The sequence below is a fragment of the Tursiops truncatus genome, chromosome 3 (assembly GCF_011762595.2).
Source record: "Tursiops truncatus isolate mTurTru1 chromosome 3, mTurTru1.mat.Y, whole genome shotgun sequence".
NCBI classification, from domain to species: Eukaryota; Metazoa; Chordata; class Mammalia; order Artiodactyla; family Delphinidae; genus Tursiops; species Tursiops truncatus.
The window spans coordinates 111364014-111386221 of NC_047036.1; the positions used below are offsets into that span (position 1 = coordinate 111364014).

The following is a 22208-nucleotide window of genomic DNA, read 5'->3' on the forward strand; positions in this document are numbered from 1 at the left end:
TATTATTTTTTTTAAATATTTATTTATTTTTATTTATGTATTTATTTGGTTGTGCTGGGTCTTAGTTACAGCAGGCGTGCTCCTTAGTTGTGGCTCATGGGCTCCTTTAGTTGCGGCACATGGGCTCCTTAGTTGTGGCAGGCGAACTCTTGGTTGCGGCATGCATGTGGGATCTAGTTGCCTGACCAGGGGTCGAACCCCGGCCCCCTGCATTGGGAGCACGAGTCCTAACCGCTGTGCCACCAGGGAAGTCCCTATGTTCTTTTTGAGCCTAGATTTTTAAACATGTTTTTGGTTTTCTTAAAATGAAACCATCTCAACTAGGCTTGCAAGAGGAAATCACATATTCTTGGGGCTCTGCATGCCTTTTCACTCCTGTATCACTACTACAAGAGCCACCTAACTGGTTTTTCTGCTTCTCATCCTGCCCCTTCACATCGAGTTGTCTTCCTAAAGCACATATCTAATCGTGCCACTTCAATAATAGGCATGTAATACTTCCATCACCTTCCAAAAATCCCTGATTCCTTAGGATAGCATTCCAAGTTCTCTGAGATGTGTCCCGGACTTATTGGAACAACCTTATCTCCCACTGTTCTCCAATCTCCACATATTCTATTCTCCAGCCACATCAACTAGTAAATATTTTTAGAACATGGTCCATGTTTTTCCAAACCCTAAAAGACTTATTTCACTTCCTAGGAAAAGGAACAGTCGCAGCCAAAAATAAATAAAAAATTTTTTTAATTAAAAAAAAAAGAACAGTATAGCCCAGTGTTTAAGAGCATACCCATCATGTCAGACTAGATCCAATCCTGACTCTGTCACCTTCCAGCTGTGTGACTTTGATAAAATCACTTAATCTGCCTGAGCCACAATTTCTTCATCTCTAAAATGGGGATAATGATAGTGCTTTTCTCATAGAGTTGCTTGGAGGATTCTGTTGGATTATGCAAGCAAAATGCTTAGCACAGTGCCCAGCACATAATAAACATCCAATATATGATAGCCCTTATTTCAGTCTATCAAGGTCCATCTATCTGTCAAGAAACACTACCCCTTGAAGCATTTTTAGTTCCCCCAGTCTCATCTCTCCTTCTAGGATCCCATAGATCATTCATACCTCTTTCTCCACACTAACTACTTTCTGCCTTACATAATTATATTATTTAGATACATATCTTCTCTGCTTTACTTTACTGAATCCCTGCCATGTACTAAGTGCCACAGGGAAGAAAGGATGAAGAAAACTTGGTTCTTTGCCATACAACTGTTCACAATCTAGTTAGTAAACAGACATTGGTAACTCAATGCAATTCACTCAAATACAATGATTGTTGAATAAAGCTGTGGCTCATTATCATTACTGTTATACTCTGTTTCCCTGAGGTCCTCTTGTACAGAATAATCTCAAAGTATAAGCTAGATTTTAACCCAAGGACCATGACCATTTCCCCTACTACCAAGCAGAATTTACCTCTTGAGAGCAAATACAGTGAAATACAATTGAACATAGCTGAGTTTAGGGGAATATCAAGGGAAAAGTTCTATCAGTGATGTTGTCAGATTCAAACGATATGATCAAACTATGACTTCCTCTGCACCCAAAGCTTTTTCCAAAATAAATGCACAAAGTGTTGGACCTAAAATATGGTACAGGGCTAGAAGCACTGTTAGCCTCCTTTTCCTGATGATGCAGTTGTGATGTGTATTCGTGGTGTGTTTGTAATTCGAGAGCAGAACAGATGGTGAAGGCTGCATATCCATGCTGCATCCTCTAACCCTATAGATTGTCAAGACCATGAGGTCAGTGATTACCATTGAGTTTTAGCTGCAGAAAGAGTCCTCTGCCTTGTACTAAATGATGCTTTATGTCAGTGCCAGGTTCTCAGTGTCAACATGACTTGAAGTGAGACCCGCTCAGGTCCCTGCCTCACCCAAATACCAGAAGATGACTCCTACAGCGCCTACTACAGCAGGAAACAATGCAGTTGGACAGCATATTGGGGGCATTAAACTGGGCACATGTCATCACGATGGCATCTCATGAAGTAATTGCTCTGGATTGCCAGAAAAAGAGGAGTGTCTTCTTGTCCCAGGCAGAGCTCACCTCCCCCTTTTCCTAGACTGCCTGAGTCCTATGACCAGGAGCAGAGCTAGGCTGGTTTTCTCCCTCTATCTCCAGAGTTCTAGCTCTGTGGGTAACTGTGGGAAAGGAAGCCTATTCAACTACAGGCAGTTTCGTGTTTCTGAAAACATATTCAAAAGTCAGGTGTATGGTCAAACATACATTTTGTTTAAATGTTTTAAGGACAGTTCATTCCCAGAAAGCTAAAAACATTATAAAATCCCCAATTATGTCTCACATTTTAATCTCACATTTTAAAAAACATTATAAAATCCCCAATTATGTCTCACAGTTTAATCAAACAATATATTTCCAGCACTTACAGATATTCTTTCTTTTTTTCCTTTCCTTCACAACTGAATACGTCATCTGACATGTGACATCTGGCATGTAAGAGTCCAGATGAGGCTTAAGATTAATTAGCACCCTCTTAGCACCCCTAAGGAGCTCATCTTTGTCTTAATGCGATCACATTCATGAGAGTGAGGCTTCTTTTGTGTGTGTGTGTGTGAGGAGTGAGGCTACTAATCACTAGCATCAGCAATCTCATTTTTCCACTGCAAATAATTTTCATTTTTACCCCCCAAAAAAGTAAAATATTCAAATTGTCACATAAGCACCACTATGCCAACAATGAGAGCAGCACTTTCAAGACTGCACCATGGACCTGGCAGAGGATACTAGACTGCAGTAGCCCAAATGATGGATGAGAGCCTGAATATAAGACAGGTGAACTAAGGAGAAGCTGGGATTACAGTGAGTACGAAAGTAAAATGTTTGAGAGAGGAGGCTGCTTGTTCTGTTAAAACAACCTGTGGGGCTTCCCTGGTGGCACAGTGGTTGGGAATCCATCTGCCAATGCAGCAGATGGGGGTTTGATCCCTGGTCCGGGAAGATCCCATATGCCGCAGAGCAACTGAGCCCGCGCGCCACAACTACTGAGCCTGTGCTCTAGAGCCCGTGAGCCACAACTACTGAGCCCACGTGCTGCAACTACTGAAGCCCACGTGCCTAGAGCCCGTGCTCCGCAACGAGAGAGGCCACTGCAATGAGAAGCCCGTGCACTGCAACGAAGAGTAGCCCTTGCTCGCCGCAAGTAGAGAAAGCCCACGCCCAGCAACGAAGACCCAACACAACCAAAAATAGATAAATAAAAATAATAAATAAATTTATAAAAATTAAAAGAAAACAAACAAAAAAACCCCACAACATGTGCACAGATAGCACCTGATGGGTTACAATCTACTTCCAGGTACATTATCATTTGGCCATCACCTCACTCTTTCATCTCATCCCACAACCCTTCCTTCGGTTTCAAGGAAGAACAAGGATGGTAGGATGATGGAAGTAAGTATTTGTTTAGCATGGATTATTAGTAAACAGAAAAGTATTATTTATACCTTTCCTTGATATGGTAAATATTGAGTAACTGCATAACCATCTAATAGGCTGCTAAGAAGAAAGATATGTTACAGGAGTTCTTTACCCAAGGTCTATAAAAAGGACAAAAAACAACATTATCACAGAGTTAAATGATTATCAGTGATGAACAAACCAGGCATCTGTGGGAATGGCTGCTGGTTTCCCACAAGCCACCTGAAGAAGTCTAGATTCTGAGCCCATCAATGGAGTGAGTGAGCTGCCCTTCACTCAGAGTGAGATCTTCAGCCCCACACATTTTCAATAGAACTTCACTCAAGATGGGCTACCCTTGCACAGGGTAGCCCATCAGCAGTTTAAAAAATTAAAAGAGAGCCTTGATTCAAACAAAATGTAAAATCAGGAGAAATATGGAATGTGAACACTGATTGGATATTGATAACATTAAGAAATTTAATAGGGCTTCCCTGGTGGCACAGTGGTTAACAGTCCGCCTGCCAGTGCAGGGGACATGGATTCAAGCCCTAGTCCGGGAAGATCCCACATGCCGCGGAGCAACTAGGCCTGTGAGCCACAACTACTGAGCCTGCGCTCTAGAGCCCACGAGCCACAACTACTGAAGCCCGTGTGCCTATAGCCCGTGCTCCGCAACAAGAGAAGCCACTGCAATGAGAAGCCCGTGCACCACAATGAAGAGTTGCCCCTGCTCACCACAACTAGAGAAAGCTCATGCAGCAATGAAGACCAAACACAGCCAAAAATAAAATAAATTTATATATTAAAAAAAAAACTTAATAACTGTTGTAAAGATGTAATTATGTCTTTATAAAAAGAGGACTTAGCTTTTAGATATACACATTGAAATATTTAGGAAAGAATTATACTGATGTCTAGGATTTGCTCCAAATTAATACAAGAGGGGAGGAAATAAGTGGCGGAATAGATGAAACAGAATTGGCCATGAGTTGATAATTGTTAAATCTGGGTGATGAGTACATGGGGGATCATTATGCATGTATCAGAATGATACTCCAGGGCTTCCCTGGTGGCGCAGTGGTTGAGAGTCCGCCTGCCGATGCAGGGGACACAGGTTCGTGACCCGGTCCGGGAGGATCCCACATGCCGCTGAGCGGCTGGGCCCGTGAGCCATGGCCGCTGAGCCTGTGCGTCCGGAGCCTGTGCTCCGCAACAGGAGAGGCCACAACAGTGAGAGGCCCGCGTACCGCAAAAAAAAAAAAAAAAATTTAAATGGCCAGCACCAACCATATGCTGCTTAAAAAAAAACTATTTATATGAAATATATAGCAATACTGAAAGTAAAAGGAAATAAAAATATGTACCATACAAAAAAGCTAGCGTAGCTGTACTGATAACAGATGAAGACTTTATGGCAAGAAGCATTACTAGAGATAAGATATATTTCATAATGAAATATGGTACACTTTACCAGGAAAATATAACAAATCTAAATTTTATGCACCTAAAAACATAGCCTTAAATGTATATAAATAAAAAATTGATAGAATCAAAAAGAACAAATAGACAAATCCACAATCATAGTCAGAGATTTTAACACACACCCCTCAATAGCTTTTAGAATAGGCACATGCCAAAGAAGCAGAAATGGTATAAAGATTTAAGCACTATAATTAACGCTCTTGACCTAATTGACATCTATAGAACAGTGCACCCAAATTTACTATATGCTGGTGTGTAAAACAAGTAACTACATTTCAAAGGGCCGAAATAATACAGCGTGTTCTCTGACCACACTCTAATTAAGCTAAATTCCAACTTCAAAGATATTCACATGTTTGGAAACTGAGAAGCACATTTCTACATAGCTCATGGGTCAAAGCAGATATCACAAAGGAAATTAGAAAATATCTTTTACTGAATAATAATGAAAATACTACATATAGAAACTTTCAGTACAGTTAAAGCTGTGCTTGGAGGTAAATTTATAACTTTAAAATTGCTTATTAGAAAAAGAATAATGGCTGATAATCAATGACTTAAATTAGAAAATGAACATAAAATTTAACCTGAAGAAAGGAGAAGGAAAAAAATAATACAGAAGCAGACACAGAAAACAAACATACATAGAGTGGATCAACTTCATTGAAAAGACTCTGAAACTGATAAATTGCTGTCAAAACTTATCAAGAAAAAAATGAGAGAAACCACAAATGACCAACATTGATAACGAAAACTGAGACTTCACTACAAATCCTACAGACTTTTATAAGGGATATTATAAACAGCTTTATGCTGACAAATTTGAAATTTTAAATGAAATGGACAAACTCCTAGAAAAACATAACTTACAAAATTGACACAAGCAGCAGCAGCAAAAATAAATAAATAGGACTTCCCTGGTGGTGCAGTGGTTAAAAATCCATCTGCCAATTCAGGGGACACGGGTTCGAGCCCTGGTCTGGGAAGATCCCACATGCTGTGGAACAACTAAGCTCGTATGCCACAACTACTGAGCCTGCGCTTAGGCCCACAAGCCACAGCTACTGAGCCTGTGTGCCACAACTACTGAAGCCTGCATGTCCTCCACTTTTACATTTTCTCCATATCCCTGCATATTGATCATATGTTTTAATTTTCTGTATTTCTATACTTTGGCATCTTGAAGTCTTGCTGACCCTTGAGCGACTGCCTCCTCCTAGGGCTAGTCAATGCCTAGAAATAGAACTCACCTGTAAACATGTCTTTCATATGCAGTCACTCCATATGTGTCCATATGCCAACTAACTTTTTTATCAGGCTCTTACACTCCAGGCCACTATTCCCCTGCCCTAATCACCCCAGGGCCAGGTACAGGACAACTAAGGACAGCCTCTACCCCACAGAGCCTGCTGAAATTATTCAAACTAGCCATTCCTAAGATTGCTTACCTGCTTAGCACATTCTTCCCTGTGGAAGCCACAATAAAAGCTCTTTCCCAGGTTTCCCCCTCATTCCCTCTGCCTCCTGACCAACGCTGATGTTTCCCCTTGTGGCCCTCTGTGGCATGTTGTGCCTCCTTCTCTTGAGATCTGTTGAGTATAACAACAATCTTTTCAATGGTAGTTTTCTCCTGATCTGTTGGCCTCACCATACCAGAATAATAATAAAACCTGTGTTTAATACACCCTGAGTTTTAGCAATTTGATTATTATGTGCCTTGCTGAAATTTTGTGTTTATCCTGCTTGGGATTTATTTACCTCCCTGGATCTGAGGACTTATAGTTTTCAATGCATTTGAAAACATTTCGGTTATTCTTTTTCAAATATTTTTTCTGCCCTTTCCTCTATTTTTCTAGGAACACAATTACATGTATGTTACAATGATTAATATTGTACCAGAGTCATTTTGCTTTTATTTCAGTTTTGTTTCATTTTATTTCCATCTTCCTCTATGCTTCAATTTGGATGGTTTCTATTGCTATGTCTTAAAGACACTGATATTTTCTTTTACAGTATCTAATTTGCTTTGGACTCAATTCAGTGAATTTTCATTTCACGTCATATAATGTATTTTTTTTTTTTTTTTCTTTTTTGCTGTACGCGGACCTCTCACTGTTGTGGCCTCTCCTGTTGCGGAGCACAGGCTCCGGACGCGCAGGCTCAGCAGCCATGGCTTACGGGCCCAGCCGCTCCGCGGCATGTGGGATCTTCCCGGACCGGGGCACGAACCTGTATCCCCTGCATCGGCAGGCGGACTCTCAACCACTGCGCCACCAGGGAAGCCCCCCATATAATGTATTTTTTAGCTCTAGAAGTTCCACTTGGATCTTTTAAAATATTCTACTTCTTTCTTCAATATGTTTCTGTTTTCCTCTAAATATTTGAGCATTTTATAATAGCTGTTCTCAAGTCCTTGTCTGCTAATCCATCAGCTTTTTTTTTTTTTCCTGGCCTCACCACATGGCATGCAGGTTCTTAGTTTCCCAACCAGGGATTGAACCTGTGCCCCCTGCGGTGGAAGCACGGAGTCTTAACCACTGGACCACCAGGGAAGTCCCCCATCATCATTACTTTATCTCTTTCTATTGACTGATTTTTAATTTTCATTATGGGTCACTTTTTTGAGTTGTTTTCAAGTCTAGTAATATTAGTTTGAATGGGAGGTGTTATGATCATTACATGGTTGAGTATTAGTATTTTTTTTTCCTTCAGAGAGGTTGAAATTTGTTTTGACAGTCATTCGAGTTACTTTCAGATCAGCCTCGTCTGTTAGAGCTTGCTTTTAAGAGAAGATCTAAATTGACCTTTATTCTATGACCTTTATTCATCCTGCTAACGTATGATTCTTCTGGGATCTCTACTGAATATGCAGCTATTCAACAACATCATTCCACACTGGCTGTCAGAAACTTGAGTTTCTGCTAGCTCGGTGTGATCTCTAAGAAGTATTCAGCTTATAGCTCCCTGGCAGATATTCTTTGACTGGCCTCATAAATTTCCTCTATGCATGCCTTGTCAGTCTGGTTACTCCAAGAAGCAGATGCCAAGAAGAGGATTTGACATGAAAGAGATTTATGGAAGTAAACACCTATAAGGAAAAATGGGAAGGGAGCCAGGGGTAGCTAAGAGAGTCATAAGATTGCAATGCAGGTCTAACCCTTGTGAAGGGGAGAGGAATGAAAGTAAGACTGAGTGGAAAACATTTACACTGCACTGTAGCTCCAAGGAAGTTTGGGAAGCTGATGTGGAATCCTCAAGCTTTAGTCTCCCATCAGGAAAACTGCATTTCTCAGGAACAGGCCTGCCTTAGATCCCTGATGAGCTCAGTCATTAACTGGGATTAACATGTGGGAAGTGTAGCTTTAGTGCAAATGCGGTGCCAGATTTCAGAGTGCAGCAGCTGGGGCTCACTTATGCTCTCCACAGTCAGAGATCTAAGAGGTACATTTTTGTGGCCACCAGAGATTCACCCATTGCACCACATATATCTACTTCTCACAATTTGGAGAGAGGTTCCTCCATGATTCCTGTTACCCTTCTTGAAAGGAAATTCAGAGGATGGAGAACAATGAGACAAATTACAGCCCTCATCACTGCAGCTGATCTCAGGGCTGCAACTGGTACTTATCCTCCTCCACGATTCATTTTGCATTTTCCTCACCTACAAGTCATCATTTTAGCACGTCTTGGTGGTTTACCTGGTAGCGTGACCCAAACCTACATTCCTGGGCAGTCTGAACCCTTGGTAATCATACCGTCCTCAGTCAGAAGTTGCTACATGAGTCCATTCACAGTTACAGTAGTATGAGGGAGTAACACGGGGTACTCAAATGGATATCTTGGGTTTAACACATATCCCACCTTGCCCTCTTCGTGTAGCAGTAATCCTACCTCCTGCTGCTCAGGGCCAATTACCCCTACCAATATGGTGACTCCTCTTCTTGCTTGCCATGGGCACAAGGAATCCAGAATTCCATGGTGACAACCCAAATTTTCAGTTCAATGGGACTCTTGCTGTGGCCCCTAGCAAGAGTGTGCCCCTTCTGGAGACCAGGAACTCCAATTCTGCCAAAACCCTGGGTTGCCAGGGATGGAAAGTACAACATCCCAAAGTAGGTCATTAGGAGTGATGTTAAATGGAACTAATCCTCCTTCCATGCCTTCGTCCCCAAATCCATGGGGATCTAGCACCCTATTATTCCTTCGTCCCCAAATCCATGGGGATCTAGCACCCTATTATTCCTACTAGGGATACAGCACTCTACAAAATTCCTCTGATTTAACACATGTTCTGCATCCTGAAGAGTGGCATATCATCCTTTTATAAGATTGCCTCTGAGGTGTCACTTCAACTGCACCTTATAAAGCATCCAGTGTTCTATGATGGTTATGGGACCACACCCACACCTCCTTCAATGTGAAGTGGTTGGATGCTACGCTGTGTGTATTTCCATGCTTGTGGATCAGGTTTTCTGTAAGTTCCAGGCTACCAAGAATCTGCAGGCAGGAAAGCATAGCCATATTCAGAATGGGTATCTATCTCAGGGAGGATGAAACCCTAGCTCTTCAAGGATGGAAAGAGCCTGATATATTTGACTTGCCACCAAGCAGCCAGTTAGTCTCCTCAAAAAATAATGCCATGCCAGGGGCTCAGCATTAGTCTCTTTGCTGTAGGTTTCAGTATATAAGTCTTGCACTTCCTTTCACTAGGGTATTCTTTTTTTTTTTTTAAATTGAAGTATAGTTGACTTATCACCAGGGTATTCTTAATGGACTTGGTGAATGACGGGTCCCCTGGGTCCTCCCATGGAACATTATTGTCTGGTTGTCTTCTGGTCTTATATAATACATTTATTCTAGCATGCCCACTTCCTTCAGTCTATTTATTTCTTCCTTTGTCACTGTAAGGGCAATTCAGACATTTCTACTTCCGTGAGCGTTGGCCACAGTTTTCCCCGGGCTTAAGAGCAAGCACAGCAGTGTATTTTCTATACCCCCTAAGGTCCTTGCTAGCGTGTTAAATCTCGTGTCCTGAGAAGGTTCCCTCAAGTCAATGAATTCTTGCTTATCTAGGCTTATATTCCAGTCACCTTGATCAAACACCCAAAAATCTAATTCCAGGGGTATTTTCCTGAATCCTCCCAGTAAGCTAGCTAATTTTTCTTGTTTCTTTTCTTCTTTTTAAAAGATCAAGTCCTTTGTTTAAAAAATTTATTTGTTGGGGGCTTCCCTGGTGGCGCAGTGGTTGAGAGTCCACCTGCCGATGCAGGGGACACGGGTTCGTGTCCCGGTCCGGGAAGATCCCACATGCCATGGAGCAGCTAGGCCCGTGAGCCATGGCCGCTGAGCCTGTGCGTCCAGAGCCTGTGCTCCGCAACGGGAGAGGCCACAACAGTGAGAGGCCCACACACCGCAAAACAAAACAAAACAAAAAACAAAACAAAATTTATTTGTTTTATTTATTTTGGGCTGCATTGGGTCTTTGTTGCTGCACACAGACTTTCTCTAGTTGCGGCGAGCGGGGGCTACTCTATGTTGCGGTGCTCAAGCTTCTCATTGTGGTGGCTTCTCTTGTTGGGGAGCATGGGCTCTAGGCACGCGGGCTCAGAGTTGTGGTGCACAGGCTTAGTTGCTCTGCAGCATGTGGGATCTTCCTGGACCAGGGCTTGAACCTGTGTCCCCTGCATTGGCAGGTGATTCTTTTTTTTTAGAAGATGTTGGGAGTAGGAATTTTTTAATTATTTACTTTTGGCTGCGTTGGGTCTTTGTTTCTGTGCGAGGGCTTTCTCTAGTTGTGGTGAGCGGGGGCCACTCTTCATCGCGGTGCGCAGGCCTCTCACTGTCGCGGCCTCTCTTGTTGCAGAGCACAGGCTCCAGACGCACAGGCTCAGTAGTTGTGGCTCACGGGCCTAGCTGCTCTGTGGCATGTGGGATCCTCCCAGACCAGGGCTCGAACCCGTGTCCCCTGCATTAGCAGGCAGACTCTCAACCACTGCGCCACCAGGGAAGCCCCTGGCAGGTGATTCTTAATCACTGCGCCACCAGGGAAGCCCCTAGATAATTTTTCTAATTCTTTTGGTTTAAGTTAAATTACACTCCCTGCAGTTGGAGCTCTGGGAGGTGCATTTTGATGTCTGCAACACATGCACAGATTACTACTCAACCAAAGATTGGAGGAGAAGCCATGCAGATTTCTAAGTTCCTTCCCTACATAGCTTTCTCTTCTCTTGTATTTTGCCTTGCAAACTCTAGCCACCTTGACCTCCCCAAACTTATATCCCTACCGCATAAACTCACCAAATGTGCCAGACTATCGGTGAATCACCATCTCCCTGTTTAGTGATCCAGAAATTGAAGAAAGCCTGTGTGATCATAATGATTGCTTCAACTCATTTTTCTTCTCTCAGAGATCAGTGTCCTGGGCTGCCTGTTGCCCAGTGTCCAAGACAGTTGTTTCATATTTTTTTCTATTATCTCAGAAATTGGCAGCAATAAAGCAAAACCTTTGACTTGTTAGAGTTTAATACAAATCACCACTTTCACTACTTCTCTGATAGCGCTAACTGTAAGGAAAGCTGGGAAAAGTAGATTTTATTCCAGGCATTCATGTGCTCAGTTAAAAATCCGGGATTTTATTACAAAAGAAGAAGCAAAGAACAGATATTTGGAGATGACTATTAATAACCTGCCTCAGTATTCCAAGTTTACAGCTATTTTTGCTCCATCCTTAGAAAATATTATTCCAACTTTCTTCTGACTTTCATTGTGCTGTTGAAAAGTTACTGTCATTACCCATCATTCATTTGTAGTTATCAGTCTTTGACTACTTTTAATCTTTTTTTCACTTCTTTGGTGTTCTGCACTTTCATGATGATGTATCTGAGAGTGGGTTTCATTTTAGTTATTCTTGGATTCACTGGGATTCCTGAATTTGAGGATTCTTGGGTTTTTTTACACAATTCTGGAAAAATTATCAGCTATTATTTCTTTGAATATTGTATTTCCTCGTTCTTTCTATTTCTTCCTTTTGGAATTCTGATTAGTATTATGTTAGACCTTCTCATACTTCATCCATGTCTCTTAACTTCTATTTTATCTTTTCTACCTCTTTGTCTTTCTAGGCTATACTCTGGGTAGTTCCTTTAGATCTATTTTATTTTATTTATTTATTAGTATTATTATTTTTTGCGGTACGCGGGCCTCTCACTGTTGTGGCCTCTCTCGTGGTGAAGCACAGGCTCCGGACGCGCAGGCTCAGCGGCCATGGCTCACAGGCCCAGCCGCTTCGCGGCATGTGGGATCTTTCTGGACCGGGGCACGAACCCGTGTCCCCTGCATCGGCAGGCGGACTCTCAACCACTGCGCCACCAGGGAAGCCCTAAATAACATTTTTTTAAAAATTAAAAAAATAAAGTGCATTCCTCCAGAGAGTATTTGTGTTTGATTGATTCTGACAGGTAAGAGGATTCACTATTTACCCATTAGCACTTTAAACCACATTCTAATCTTGGGTTTTTTGGATCACACGTGTAGTTGAAATGTGACACCAAACCTGTATGAAGGATGGTTATGAGTTCTCAGGTTGTTGGTTTGATTTTTTTTTTTTTTTCCATCCAGGGCCAAGGACAAGACAAACAAATTTCTCTATAATCACACTTTGAGGAGTATATTTTGTCTAGTTCACTCTTTACTAAGGGTATCACTTTTTAAGGACTCAGCTTTATGTGTAGTTTCCAATACAACTTCTTACCTTGCTTAGGCCCTAGACTTTATCTCCAATGCTCTAAACCACCAGTAACTTTTGGCCATTAATGAGAAGTTTCATAATTGGAATTTTTCAGGATATCCAACACACACAGTCAGATATCTAGTACACGTATTGCCAAGAAAAAGTAGAATTGCTTTTGATCTGAGAAGGCTGAAACTTGATAAAAACTTCAACTAAGCCCTCCTAAAGGCACACAGAATTGTGAGTGCTCTGAAGTTTTAAAGAACTGCAACATGACACCACTAACTGCCAACCCAAGATCTCTTCTGAGAAGCTTGCTCTGTGACATCCATGCCTCAGATTCTTACTGATCATTTTTAACATCATTCACTGATTCTTCAGCAAGTCTTCAAACTACTAAGGTCATTCTGAATTTAAATTATTTGTTCCATACATATCAAGGTACACAATTATATGAAGGTACTGGGGGTAGGATGTAAAAGTACAAAGATATAAATTAAGAGGTAAGTAACTAGCATCATAAAGCAGGATGTGAAACATAAATTTGTTTATATATAATATACAGTATTATATTAAACAATAAAAAACGGTAGTCTAATTTTATTCTTCAAGGTGTTAAATGCATCAGGGTACTTCCTATCACTGTGACTATATTCTATGTTCCTTCTTCCAAAGGAAAGGAAATGAGTGTCACATAGCAGCAACCTACTGAGCTACCAGTTGTAACCCCTTCCACTTACAACAACTCCACTTGGCCAAAGGATTGAAACCAGGACTCCTAATCATCACATGAATATCTACCCAACAGATTTCAAAACTTGACCTGGTTGACTGCCAATTCAGCTGCCACTGCCTCTGCTGTTCCCACTTCTCTGCATGACTTTTGGTAGCCACAGAGAACCAAGTAATGGCAATCCCATCAGCCCCGGTCCGGGAAGATCCCACATGCCGCGGAGCAACTAAGCCCGTGCACCACAACTACTGAGCCTGCGCTCTAGAGCTCACAAGCCACAACTACCAAAGCCTGCAAGCCTAGAGCCCGTGCTCTGCAACAAGGGAAGCCACCACAAAAAGCCCGCGCACTGCAACAAAGAGTAGCCCCCGCTCGCCAAAACTAGAGAAAGCCTGAGCACAGCAACAAAGACCGAACGCAGCCAAAAATAAATACATTTATTAAAAAAAAAGTAATGTAACATTTTATACATGTAGAGCAGACATGTATTTGTCATCCATGCCAACTTCACATCTAAACAAATAGAGACCAAGGCACAGTTTCCCTCAGAATTTCACAGGCAGTGTACAACAACAGTAAAGGGCACCCGTAGACCTAATTTATTACCAAAGTGAAGGAAGTCAGGATAAACTCGGACAACCTGGACAAAAGAACTAAGATTAAAGACCATAATTCTGGGGAATTCCCTGGTTGTCCAATGGTTAGGACTCTGTGCTTTCACTGCTGTGGCCTGGGTTCAATCCCTGGTCGGGCAACTAAGATCCCACAAGCCATGTGCGTGGCCAAACAAACAAAACCATAATTCTGCATCTTTGAAGGAGACAACTACATTTCATCAGTACAGTACAAACTCACTATGTCCTGTGTGTATTAAACTTTATCTCAGTAAGTCCTCACAAAATCTCTACGAGATAAGCTATTCTTGTCCCCATTTTCCAACTGAGGAAAACTGAGGCAACAAAATACCACACACATACTCCCCAGTGAAGAAGTGGTAAAAGCCATGATTTTAATTTAAGCAATCTGATTATAATCTGGACTCTGTTATACTATGTGGCTTTTTTTTTTAAGATTTCTTTTCATGTGGACCATTTATAAAGTCTTTACTGAATTTGCTACAATATTGCTTCTGTTTTACGTTTTGGCATTTTGGCTTTTTGGCCCCGAGGCATGTGGGATCCCAGCTCCCTGACCAGGGATCAAACCACCTCACCCCCTGCATTGGAAGGAGAAATCTCAACCACTGGGCAGCCAAGGAAGTCCCATACCACAATGCTTTTAATAAAAATTGAATGTTCATTCAACAAATATTTTTAAAAAGAAAAAAGCCCCAGAAATTTATAGGTATAGTTTCAATAAATATTCTGATACCACTAGATATTCTGTTTAAAGGACAGCAATTAAAAGGAACCAATTTTCTAAACTCAAATCTATCAAACAACAATCCAAGGAAGTCTATTGATAGCAGATTATTCCATTATAAATCTGGTTTTTAAGGTTTTTCATGAGGCAGCAGATGCTTTAAACATTTTAATAATACTGTTCAATGTAATAATTAGTAGCCACAAAGAAATTACTCAGAGATGCCCAAGAGATGCTGCCTGAAATTTATGTAAATAATCTAGGGCTTGGTTTGAAAGGTCCTAAGACTTTGGAGTCATTCACCTGAGGAAACCCAAATCCTAGCATGCATTTTTATTACATTTCTCATCTCAGGGAGTAAAAACCACTGATTTAGAGCAAAAAGCACTGCCTCATTAGGATCCCATCTTCATACACTAGTTCAGTCCAACAGGGAACTGAATGGCTAGTCCTGTTAGATCAGAGCTGACACTAGCTCCAGGTCCTGAAAATGCTGGACATTGAGCTCCCTCTGGAGGAGATTAGGACTAAGTGACTTCAAAGAGAACTTCAGAATCACCTTTACTCTTTGGCAAGAGGGCCACAGAGACCATGTAATAGCCCCTGGATAGCTGGAATCTCTATACTGTTATCCATTAAATGAAAAGCCAATTGTGAAGAGCAAGCACCTTAACCCAAAGTTAGTCTGAAAGTCAATCGGAAGCAAACTTCATTTTATTTACCTCTTTGAGTTATATATTTCGTTTATTCTTTCGATACTATCCAATTAAGCAAGCAAATTACTTCACTTATTCTAAGCCAAGAGAGTTAACTGAGAGACCTTCATAACACTGAGACAATACTCATATAATTTCTCACTCTATGACAAGTACTAAGGGTACTAATTTAGGACTTGCCTGGTCTCCTGACACGCAGTCACTAAAGAAACAGAAATGTGGTGACTTACGGTGGATAATCTAAAATTCTGACCCAGATACTGTAACTCACTTAGTAGAGCATTATTTTTTTTTACCCTTTCACTTGTCTTACCTGAATTTCCTTGTCTCTTTATAAATTTTGAGATACAATTTTTCTAACTTATCTGAGATTCCTCTGAATTCTGTTTCTAAAAAGCATCTTTCAGTTTTACCTATAAATGTAACTAAGTTTCACTTCCTCCATTAAAACACTAACAAACTGTAAGTTCACCTTGTCTACTTCACCTTTAAACTCCGTGCTGAACGACTGCTATTCATTCCTTGTTCAGCTACTTGAACAATGAATATTAGCATGCTATAGGAAGCACATTCTACCACACCAATAAAATTATTTCATATTTTATTCTTTGGTTTTTTCAAGTGATTACTATGTAGGTGCTTAATAAATTCATTCATTCATTCACAAAGAAAATGCTATTGAGTGTCAATATATGCTAGGCACTATTCTATGCTGGGGAATACCGCAACAAACAAAACACTAAATTCCCTGCCCTCATGTAGTTCACAGTTTATTGGAGGGACACCATTAATAAATAAAGCTTGTCAGATAGAGAAATGCTATATGAAGAAGTAAAACAGGAAACAGAAATGGGAATGGGGAAAGTTGTCATTTTAAGTAACATGGTAGAGAAAGCTTCATATACGAGTAAAAGGAGGTTGTCCTGAACAACAGAAGAAGGTAAAGGAGGGAACCATGCAGTGACCTGAGGAAAGATATTTCTCAGCAGAGGAAACAGTAAAAACAAAGGTTCTGAGGCAGAAGCATAGTCAGGAACAGCAAGGAGGCCAGTGGGCCTGGAACAGAATGAGCAATAGAGAAGAGAAGTAGCAAATAGTGTCAAAGAGAGGGTAGAGGCATACTGTGTAGGGTCGTGGAGGTTATTGTAATGTCTGCGCTTTTCCTTTGTGTGAAGTGGGAAGCATGGGGGGTTTTGAGCAGAGCAATGACATCATCTGATTTGTGTTTTATTAAGAATACTCAGGCAGGGGGAAGAGTCAAGATGGCAGTGTGGGAAGACACAGAGTTAGTGTCTCCCCACAACTAGGGCTCCTGCTGGCCGCTGGTAGGGGACTCTGACCCCCAAGAAGATGGGAGGAAGCCCAGAGTGAACCGGTAGGATGTAGGGGGACCAAGGGGGGAGGAGAAGTGGAGGCCACACAAGTTCAGCATCCCTGAGGCTGGGGAGATCAGGAGAGGCAGATGGGAGAGACTCTCCAGGAAGAACAGGAGAGGAGCGGAGGGTGATTGCCCCACCCACTTGGGCCCAGGGAGCCTGCTGAGAGGGTCCCCTGCCCTCCAAGACCCGCCCTTAGCCCTCCCTGCGCCCCCCCCCCCCCCACGCCGCATTGGTCCTGGGGGCATAGGAGGGAAGGGGGAAGTGGGGGGGTGGGGGATGGGATCAGGAGAGGCAGGTGGGAGGGGCCCTCCCAGACCCCAGACTGGAGGAGACTTGCCAATTTGTATTTTTAAGATTTAAAGAAAAGACACTACCAAAAAAAAAAAAAAAATCTGTTCCTCTTCAAATTCTTCCCCTTACAATGGCCATCTCCACCCTAAAATTAGAAACCAAGCCAAAAAGTGGGATAAGAATGTAAATACATGTTGCCAAAACCTCGCCTGTATTAATGTTAAATTATATGTAACAATATATTCTATATAAACTATTAAATGATAAACATGCTGGTCAAGCCAAAAGATTTGCTTCAATGCTTTGCTCAATTTCCATCCTTTTAAACAACCTTCATGATGTTTAAATACTGCTCCAGAACATCCAGTGTGAAACCAAACCCACATTTCATGCTTATCAAGTGTATTTGTTTGCTCAGAAATGTTTGGTGCTCCCAGACATTGGGATCTCACTTTATTACACATTTAGAAACTCTTCCATCTATAATTATAAAGTTCTGAACCAAAGCTAAGAATGACCACTGATCAAACATGACTGAGATAACAGGTCATCAAATAAAATTATATGACTTAACGTAAGCTGTAGTTGTATTAGGATGTACCAGTCAGGAAGTTTTTATAAATTAACGTTCAAATTAAGAAAACATAAATAATTTACAGATTAATAAATTTTAAAACAAATTTAGGTGAGTATACACATAACTACACAGGATTTACGATATATCTGTAGAATTCTCTAGTCAGCATTTTTGTGTATGTAATATTAATAAAAAGGATTTTTTTTAACCATATAGTGATTCTGGGGTTCCCTGAATTTTCAGCTGCTGCATTTTCTACTCTACATCTGGCAGGTTCTTCTTCCTTTCAGTTTGTGCATTTCCTGTATTCTAAACAGTAAATAGAAACAGGACCTTAACTGAGGAAATGGTGAGTCTTTGGCTAAGGAAATACAGCCACAGATAAGTACTTGTAATTTGCACCTGGGGGTTATTTTATAAGGTACAGGAAGACTATTTAGCAAAGTATTCCTTATTATCACCATGAGACAAAACTGAAGGTGGCTTTTCTATGGACTCTTCTCTCTTGCCTAACTCACTCATCAGCAGTAATTAGAATTTCTCTCTAGGTCACAGAGTCTATTCAGTTCATGTATATACTATTACCTGGGAAGTGCCTGGATGTGATTTGGTAATTCAAAAAGAAATCAATGAATAGAACAAATAAGTTGCCATTCCCTATCTTAGTTTTTTAAAACACGTCATATTCTCTCATGCTCTAAATTAGCAAACTACCAACTCGAAATTTAGGAAATTTTCTTAATTCTCACATTAATTTATTAAAAGCATTTGAACCAGTCATATGCAATTTCAGTAGCTTGTCAGAACTGCATTTGAATGATTACTACAAATAAACTACAACCATCATTGATGACTTCTGGATATTTCTAACACCTACAACTGTTTCAATGTTACTTTTTTTTTTTTTTTTTTTTAGTGGTACGCGGGCCTCTCACTGCTGTGGCCTCTCCCGTTGCGGAGCACAGGCTCTGGACGCGCAGGCTCAGCGGCCACGGCTCACGGGCCCAACCGCTCCGCGGCATGTGGGATCTTCCCGGACCGGGGCACAAACCCATGTCCCCTGCATCGGCAGGCGGACTCTCAACCACTGAGCCACCAGGGAAGCCCTCAACGTTACTCTTAAAAAGAGCGTCTTTTCAGGAGTTCTACACCATATGTACAAAAAGGGGTTTTCCTTTCCTACTTACTTTTGTATTTTTAAAATGACAGAACTGTCTTAAGAGTTCCTTTCTTCCTGCATTAAAATGTAATTTTAGTTCTGGGGGCTCTCATAGGACAGTAGGATAAACACATGTAGCACATTACTAGTCTGCCCAAACTCAAGAGCCCTAACTCACCCAATCATTCAAAAAATCTGCAAATGGTGTGCTGTTCAACATGCTGTGACCCAGGTTTAAAAGTTTAAAGCCACCTTATTACTTTTTATAACAAACTAAAAGATGACCATTAATGCCTTTCTTGTTCTACCTAGAAAATATTTCTTTTCTGCAAAGTTGACTGTGGACTTGTTAACAAGTTTTAGGCCAGGAATAAGGCATAAATGTCACTGTGAAAATATATCTAACAGTGTCTGATAACTCTTACCTGAATGTTGTAGAGATTCAATAGACTTAGTTAAAATACATCCTTACATAATTTCAGATCAAAGTTTCTATCTTCTAATTTCTTCAGATTTCCTTAGGAAGTATGTACTAATTTTATCATGAATAAAAATGTAGTCAATTTTATTTAGAAAATAAGAAACTGAGATAACAAAGTTAATGACCTCACAGGTGTACAGGATAGAAGACTGTCAATATAATTTAATTCAGTGGGTGCTCAGCATAATCCCTTTCCCTTAAAAGAGTACCTTTAAAGAGTATTCATTTAGATGTTGATGGCTTCAAGATTCGCAAATAAAATTCAAGATTATCTGATAGCTGAGAGCAAATCTTTGAAAATAGGACAGGAGGTGGAGAGCAGAGATGGGGGAGTAAATTATACAAAAAAAACAGGAAGAAAAAGGCTAAAGACAAAATACATATGTTCTTGTGGCCAGTATAATCCTATGTTTATACCATTATTCCTTTCCTCTGGCATGGTTTACCCACCACCAGGTAGTATACATAACACACATACTATTTTCCCTGGGTACCATATACTCAATCACTCAACATTCAAATGAGAGTTCATATTTACTACCCTCAAAAAATAACTTCTAAAAATCTTTTGTAATTGGTTATTCTAGGAAATTTTAGTTCTGTTTCTAGAGGTCAAAGATTACAGAATTATGAATTTTTATCTGACTTTCCAACAGTAGTAACTAAAATTATATAATAAGTCAAGGGTTCTAAACAGCATTACTTAGTAAAAGCTATAAATAAAAAAGTCTTACCTCTTGTTTTTCTTGATATTGATCTGCATTAAGTTGGTATTTTAGATGAATCTGTTTTCTTTGATTTCCTCTTCATCACTTTTATCTGTTTAACTTTTGCAAAAATATCTAAAACAATGAGAACTTTTTACTCCTACCTTGAAATTTTACTTTACTTTTCAAGAGTTTTAAATGGAAATTCTGATATACACTAAAGTCAGTTTCTGAGTTTATTATAAAGGAACTGAACAAATCATGAGTTGTAATGGTATTATGTGCCAAACATAAATGATTTGCTATATAATTTTACTAACAGTCTACCAGTCTGTCCTCTAAATAAAGAGGACATTTATTTATAAAATTCTGAGTATAACTGTTAAGTGGATCAGATAATTCTTCTTGAGCTATGCAAGTACTATTTTCTTGCTCTTATATTATCTTTTCACAAGGTGTCACTGTTCTTCAAAGAAACATAATAATAACACTGAAAAAAATGAGTTTCATTTTATGAGCTCAGTACATGTTATAAATCTTAATCTACTAAATCCTTGGATGCCTGAAGCACACATATCATTCCTCCTATTATATGCGCAAGTTATCACAGAGAAACAGAGGAAACTGATTTACCCTAGGTCATATACTAAACCAAAAACACCTTCCTCAAATACTGTTCTAACATTCCAACAAAATTGAGCTAATGAAAATTTTACTTTTTAAAGTTTTCTTAACCCTGTTTTAAAGTTATCTCCTTTAAGTCTTACCCATTATTTGACTATGGGAAAAAATTTTTCATCAGTTGAAAATATTTTACATAGCAATATACTCCTTTCTACCTAAATCACATTATAACATCTAAGTTATATTACCAAAAAAGGTCTTGTAAAAGATTAAGTCTGTAGATTTCCAAAGCTATGCAACAAATGTGTACCTTCCATTCCTTTCATCCCCTTTGACTGTATTGTGAAAGGCAATTCTGGAAAATGGAATTCTTTCCTGTTAGTTCTGGAAAAATTCAGCTTCCTTTTGTTTCCATTTGCCATTTGGTCACTTTGACCTGTTCGCTCATTAAACACACCCTTCTCCATTTGGCTCTAAAAAAACCAAATAAACAAGCGTTAATTTGAAGAAAGGTATGTAACTACTTATTGAATGACAAGCCTACAAATGCCAGCCATTTGGATGGTATAAGATAGGCATACAAATAACTATCTTTGCAAGGTTATTTTAATAAGTAAGAAGTAGAAGAGAATACCATCAAACATATAAACAGATCAAACTCCAATAAAAATTTTATAAAGTAAACTTTTTCTAGCATATTCAATATGCTAAGAATAGTCTTGACCACGAGAACCACAGTCTCAACTTTTAATTTTTGATCCTATTCATTGCATTTTGACTTTGGACAAATTGCTTCAGTTCGTTTTATTAATAACTTATTTTTCTATTTACAAAATGATGTGCTCTGGACACTGGGAAAACCCAAAGGAAAAAATTACTTGTGAACTCAGCATTCTGGAAAAACTTTTGTGTTACCTGTTTTTGCTCACTTGACAACAGATGATAGAAAATTTCCTAGGTTAATGAACACTCTTCCACAATGTAATGCATAGTATCCCACTGTGTGGATGTACTTTAACGTACTTAACCAGTCACTTGCTCTTGGATGGATCTGTGTTGTTTTCAATGTTTTATTATTATAAATAACACTGTTGCGGCCTCTCCCGTTGCAGAGCTCGGGCTCCAGACGCGCAGGCTCAGCGGCCATGGCTCACGGACCCAGCCGCTCCGCGGCATGTGGGATCTTCCCGGACCAGGGCACGAACCTGCGTCCCCTGCATCGGCAGGCGGACTCTCAACCACTGCGCCACCAGGGAAGCCTGTGTGCTTCAATTTTTAATTGAACTATTTTCCTATGTGAAAAATGAGGAAATGAACTACATTGATTATGTTTTCTTGTGAAAAGATGTAACTATTTGGTAATTGCTCTTAATCTAAAAAGTAAGATATTAAAATCATTTCTTGGAAGTGAAAAACCAAAAAGTCTTGTGACTTTTTTTTTAATATTTATTTATTTATTTGGCTGTGCCAGGTCTTCATTGAAG

At 40.1% G+C, this 22208-nt stretch overlaps 1 protein-coding gene across 1 annotated transcript in view; it reads right to left on the reverse strand.

Moving 5' to 3' along the window:
• CDKL3 (cyclin dependent kinase like 3) overlaps positions 1-22208 on the reverse strand; it is an 87982-nt gene that overhangs the window by 20619 nt on the left and 45155 nt on the right. Inside the window, 3 exon segments of the mRNA XM_073802535.1 lie at positions 20128-20158; positions 20160-20220; positions 21035-21197. Of these exon segments, the coding sequence (XP_073658636.1) occupies positions 20128-20158; positions 20160-20220; positions 21035-21197 (255 nt within the window).